The 6,000-nt window shown below is 38.9% G+C and overlaps 1 protein-coding gene across 1 annotated transcript in view; it reads right to left on the bottom strand.

Annotated features, from left to right (window-relative positions):
• The window catches only part of LOC149196923 (alpha-bisabolene synthase-like), a 40,797-nt gene extending 35,554 nt beyond the window's left edge, over positions 1 to 5,243 (bottom strand). Inside the window, exons 1-2 of the mRNA XM_089408493.1 lie at positions 5,082 to 5,243; positions 4,874 to 5,021 (exon numbers count right to left, since the gene is read on the bottom strand). Coding sequence (XP_089264619.1) covers positions 4,874 to 5,021; positions 5,082 to 5,243 — 310 coding nt within the window. The remainder of the gene's footprint in view (positions 1 to 4,873; positions 5,022 to 5,081) is intronic.
• Positions 5,244 to 6,000: the final 757 nt, after the last annotated feature.

Raw genomic sequence — 6,000 nt, forward strand, 5'->3', positions numbered from 1 at the left:
GGTTGAAAAGGTCAGCCTTGATAATGGGCCAGCAAGCTTTAAAGAATTCAATTGTAAAGCCATCTGGTCCGGGGACTTTGTCAGTAGCCATGGTGAAGACGACTGCTTCAATCTCTTGCTCAATGAACTCTTTTAAAAGAAGGGAGTTTTGCTCTTCCGTAACTAAGGGGAGGATAGCACCGATGACTTCACTGATGGCTTGGGTTCTACCATGAAAGGGATCTTTGAGAAGTGAATTGAAGTATGAGTTAAGTTCAGTTCCTATTTGCTCCGTGGTATAAACTTTAGCGCCGTCAGCTTTTTTGAGGGATAGAATATGATTGTTGCCTTTGTGCTAAATGGTTGACTTATGAAATAAACTTGTGTTGCGTTCTCCACGTTTTAACCATTGCACCCTCGATTTTGTTTCCAAAGCATCTCTTCTTGTCTTAGCCTTTCTTCCCATTGCCTTTGTATGTTTGATTCCTGAGCCAACATTTCGTCAGTGGGCCCTTCCTTGATCATTGTTTGCTCGAGGCCGGCCATTTTTTCCTTGAGCTCTCTCTTGGCTTGAAAAATGTTGCCAAGGGTGTTCTTGTTCTAGTGTTTGAGATTGGCTTTGATGATCTTGAGCTTTTGCTGGAACATGTACATGATATTATTGCCCTCTATGGTGGTTTGAGTCCACCAGTTCTATATATTTTGCATGAATGTTGGGTGATCTATCCAAAAAGACTCGAATCTGAAAGGTCTATTGTGAGGCCTGTCCATATTGGTGAAGTGAATCTGCACTGGCCAGTGATTAGATCCCCAAATAGGCAAAATGCTAGCCTCCATATCTATATTTTGGAGCATGATGGATTCTGAGATAAGGAACCTGTCGAGCCTCGATGCAATTTGCCTATTTCCCCCTTGCTTATTGTTCCAAGTATGCAAACCATTGACTGTGGGGACATCAATGAGTTTAGATGCAGCTATGAAGGTGTTGAATGCTTCCGTGTCTTTATCCAGTCTTCTTAAGCCTCCCTTCTTTTCCTCTAGGGTGGTGATCATGTTGAAGTCACCACCTAAGATCCAGTGATTTGCCCCATGGTGTTGTCAGACCTCATCCAGGTCTTCCAGCATCTTGAACTTTTCCTGGATCCACTGAGGTCCGTACACATTGGCGATCCATATTGTATGCCTTGATTCTAGCATGTTGAATATGACTAATAACGAATGCTTAGTGGACAAAGCATTCTACATAAAGAACTTGCTTTTATTCCAAAACATGAGTAGCCCTCCTGCTTGCCCAATGTCTTCTGTGCTTATGCAATGATAGCCTTTTGAAAAGAGTTTTTTAAGCGTCTCTATGCCATTGGATGAGCATTTGGATTCTTGGAGAAGAATAAGGTCCGGGGATTGCGAGAAAAGACGGTTTTTTAGGATTCATCTTTTGGAGGTACCATTTAGCCCCCTAATGTTCCAAGTTTTGATCTTCATTGAGTAACCATTGGAGTGGATAGGACCAAGGTCCTGACTTTTCCTTCATTGATTAGGCACCTGCCGAGTTCTTGTATTTGTTGTTTTGTGGTTTTTTGGCACCTCTTTCTTCCCAAACCTTTCAACCTGTATTGGTCCAGATCCAGGTTGGCTTGAATGCCTGATTAGCTGTTGTTTCCCCATTGCTTTTTGGCTGCATTCTGGTTGAGATATTCCAACTGTAGGTATGCCATTTCTATTTTGTCCAAATGCTCCTGGGGAATGGCATCCACTCCCAGTTTGGACCATTGCTCATTGGCCTTTTGGAGATCTAGGTCGCCTATGATCTCCTCGAGAGGATTAGTAGGAGTGGTTGAGGATGGCTGGCCTGAATAGGTTTCTGTGTAGGGAGGGGGTTGCAATAAGGTCGAGCTTGTATTGTTCTGGATGGGAAGGGGTTGTGGGTTTTGTTGCTGTGGCTGGGCTTGGTGTGAGTCAGGGTTTGGGATGGAAGTGTTTGATGGGTTTGATAACTGAACAACCATGGATAGATCTTGAATAGTGAGGGTGGGAGATTCCAAAGGGTTCTGATTTGGAGCAAGGTTGCCAAGTGCTTCAAAGCTATTATGCTGGGTGGGGGTCGGGTTAGTGGAGGGCTTCAGAGGATTTTTGCCCTTCTGCCCTTTGTTCTTCCTTGATACTGGGATGAATCCTGGGGGTGGATTATTCACCTTTTCCACTTGGGGTTGTGGTGGGGGTTGATTAAGGGGGCAACCATGACTAAGATGTCCATGTTGTCAGCATTTCCGACATCTGAATGGGATGTTTTCATAGTTAATGGATTGCTTCCAATGAACTCCCCTATGGACCAGATCAATGTGGCCTGGGAGGGGTCCTGATACATCCATGTAAACACAAATTCTAGTGTAGGCAGTGTACTTACCTTGAGATGTGAGATCTGAGGTTTTGACGAAGACTCCCAGCTGATTCCCGATGGCTTCCAAGATGCGCTTATTCCAGTAGTCAACAGGTAGAGAGTAGAGTCTGATCCATACTGGAACTTTTTTGAAAACTTCCTGTTCTGGAGCAAAGTTGGGTCTCCAGTACGTCATGTAGAGTCCTGCAGAGTTGTAAAAGTATGGGCCTCCTTCGAAAATGCATTCTCTGTCATCCCTATGAGTGAAGATGATAGTGAAGAAGCTCCTTGACCCCAGCTGAAGTTCATAGTCCCCTTTAGTCTTCCACTTCTAGTTTATCCACCAGCAGAGAGCCTTTTCATTGAGTCAAACTCCCATGAATCGGCAGATTAGGGCATGTTTACTCATGTGATCTCTGTATTCGTCGATCCAAGGATCTTTGATGATCAATGTGGGTGTTTTCTCTGGGAATGCTTTGCAAGGGGATGGGCCTGTCATACTGTTCTGACTGGGAATGTTCCCCGTGGACGCAGAGCCATTGGCTCTAGGGTTGTGGTTTGCAGCTGAGGCTTTTTTGTTGACCCTGGATCGGGAGCTGGATGGGGTGTTGGATGGATTAGAAGGAAGACTACCAAAGACAAAAGGGCCGAAGGCTGGGGGGCCAAACCACCCCCCCCTGAGGTGGACATAGAGCGATACAGATGGGGTTTGCTCAAGGTTTGGGAGTGCTTCGTACGCTCAAAGAGGAGACAATCTCAAACCTATGGTTCATTGTCTTGGGAACATGGACTATAAAAATATGTGTGAAACTTGCCTTGCCTTATAGAGACATGAGCATTCTATAAAAAAATTCGAAGATATTCATTAAATCCTTCATAGATGAGTCAAGTTAGCAAGAAACCAAAAATCATTTAAAGGTGGAAACCTTTATGGAAACTTTGCTTCAACATAGAAGCAATCATGAATTGGTTGTCAAATATTTTTGTCAACAATAACCCTAGCCTACCACAATGACTTGAGTCGATTCCCACTCCATAATATCTGAAGTTGTTCACCACTAGATACAATTGATTCTTGGGACAAATGTTCGATATTGCCTACAACACAAGGGTCCTTTCACTTAACCTTTTCCAATAAACACCAAGGCTATAACTAGAAGAAGAAAAAGGTCCTTTCACTTAGCCTTTTCCAATAGACACAAAGGCTATAATTGGAGGAAGAAAAGAAGCTTTCCAATGGACACCAAGGATGCAATTGGAATAAGTAAAGAAATAGTGGGTGAACTTTGACACCTTTAATGCACGTTCTATTTAATAATTAAGATATTAAAAATTTTTAATAAGATCTTGACATCTTAGCCATTTTGATTATTATTATATTAGAAGCTCTCTCTATAAAATGCCATATTCACACAAAAACAAATGTCTTTTTGAATTTCACTTAGGCCATTTTTATACAATTCTGTGATCTTTATCGATAGTAATTTATATATATATATATATATATATATATATATTATTCTTTCTCATATTTGTATGAAAAATTATTCATTATTTTTAAAATTCAGATATATTAAATATAATTTTAATAAATGTTAATACGAACATCATCTATAAATTGTCTCAATTATAATTTTAATAAAGGTTAATACCAGCATTATCTATAATAAAAAATCTCAATTATAATTTTATAATAATAACTAACATTAATAAACCTACTAAATTATATTTTTTATTAGAATTAAGTTAAGTGAATTTTAGCTTTTCCACTTTACAAATCCTAAACTAAAACGAATCTAATATATATGATAAGAGCTAGCTTAATTAATTAATTAATTAAATTCTATATAAATGGCATTCAATGTTTATTATTTTTCAAATTAAGAAATAAATAATATTATTTAAAAATTATTTAAATCAAAATAGCTTGAAAATAAGTTTTTAACTTTAATAATCTAATCTAAATGAAGTAAATCTAAAGTTAAAATAGATTTTTAACTATAATAATTTTTCAAATTAAAAAATAAATATTATTATTAAAAATTATTTGATTTGAAAAAAAAATATTATTAGAAAATTATTTGAATCAAAATGACTTGAAAATAAGTTTTTAATTTTAATAATCAAATTTAAGTGAAGTAAATCTAAATCTAAAATAGATTTTTAAGTAAATAAATCAAAAGTTACAAAAGATATTTAACAATAATAATTTAATATGAATAAAATAAATCAAAAAATAAAATAGATATTTAATAATAATTTAATATGAATAAAATAAATCAAAAATTAAAATAGATATTTAACCATAATAATTTAATATGAATAGAATAAATCGAAAGTTAAAATAGATATTTAACAATAATAATCCAATATAAGTACAATAAATTAAAAGTTAAAATAGATGTACGGTGCTTAAGTGTCAAATCTACTGAAACATACTACATTCCACTGTTTGCTGAAAAAGGGCACCATTTTAATGCAGTACGAATTGTTTTTCAAATAATAAGGACTACGTACCTTGCTGTACTTGGAGATCCCCAACATTCCATTGACAGAGCGCAAGAACGCAAGAAAGAGTGGCAAGCAGGCGCTCCGACAGTAGAAAGTGATATTCAGTTCCCCATGAACCATCCTTTAATTGGCATTTCAAAATGGAGTAGTCTACCTAGGCTGTAGAATGGCCCTTTTTCCGGCACCGGCCGGAAAATCGTCCAGCTCCGGCTACCGGAAATCTCCTACTCCTCCGCCACCATCTCTCAGCTCGTTCTTCGCCACCCTCCCTGACCGCCCTGACATCCCTGACCGATCGCCTGACATCCCTGACCGATCGGGGAGTAATTCCTGCAGGGAGTAATTCCCTCCATTCGAAATGGTCACCCGCGCCCATTCAAGCTCTGATACTCACTACCCGCTCTGCTCTGCGCTTCCGCTGTGCTGGCTTACCCCTCTGCGAACTCCTTCCGCACTGCAGCTGGGAGGCCAGGTACTCCTCGCAGGTACCCTTTGCTATCAGGTACCAATTTGTTGTCGTTCTTTCTGTTATTTGGTGAACGATAATTGAATTCAAACTCTTCAGGTGTTGTAACTAACTCCCCGCTGTTAATTACATTAATCGACGACTTATACCTTTACAGTGCAGTCCGGAGTAAATGTATTTGAAAACCAGGCGGACTTCCCTGACAGCAAACCACAAAACCACAGCGTGTAGAATCTTCTCCTGAAAACTCTTGTGTGTACCCTTCATGTAATCAGCCAGGACAAGGTGAGAGCAGAGGCGTTCAATATGCCTCTCGACCATTTCCTTCTCATCTGACACGACTTTTCTGTCCATTATTTCCTGTAATTGAATGAATCCAATAGGTAAAACTACTGGAAACTGGAAACCGAAACCACTCTCTTCAATAAGTCGATGATGTTCATACTGATCTTCTTACCGCCTCTGTCCGACAAATCACAGTAATTCAATTTTGTTTCCCATTCTTGGTATTAGGAAGAGACCCGTGGCATCATATACTTAGACAAATTTGAAATCTCGTTTCCCATACGAAGCATTCCAGAAAGTGAAGGACAGGAATTGGCAGCGCAAACATGCCACCTACTTTTCACATAGAGAAGGATGAATTTCAATACCAAAAATGGTAGCA

The sequence above is a fragment of the Pinus tabuliformis genome, chromosome 2_2, assembly GCF_031772625.1.
Source record: "Pinus tabuliformis cultivar Carrire ecotype Pingquan chromosome 2_2, CPIR1, whole genome shotgun sequence".
In the NCBI taxonomy this organism is placed as follows: Eukaryota; Viridiplantae; Streptophyta; class Pinopsida; order Pinales; family Pinaceae; genus Pinus; species Pinus tabuliformis.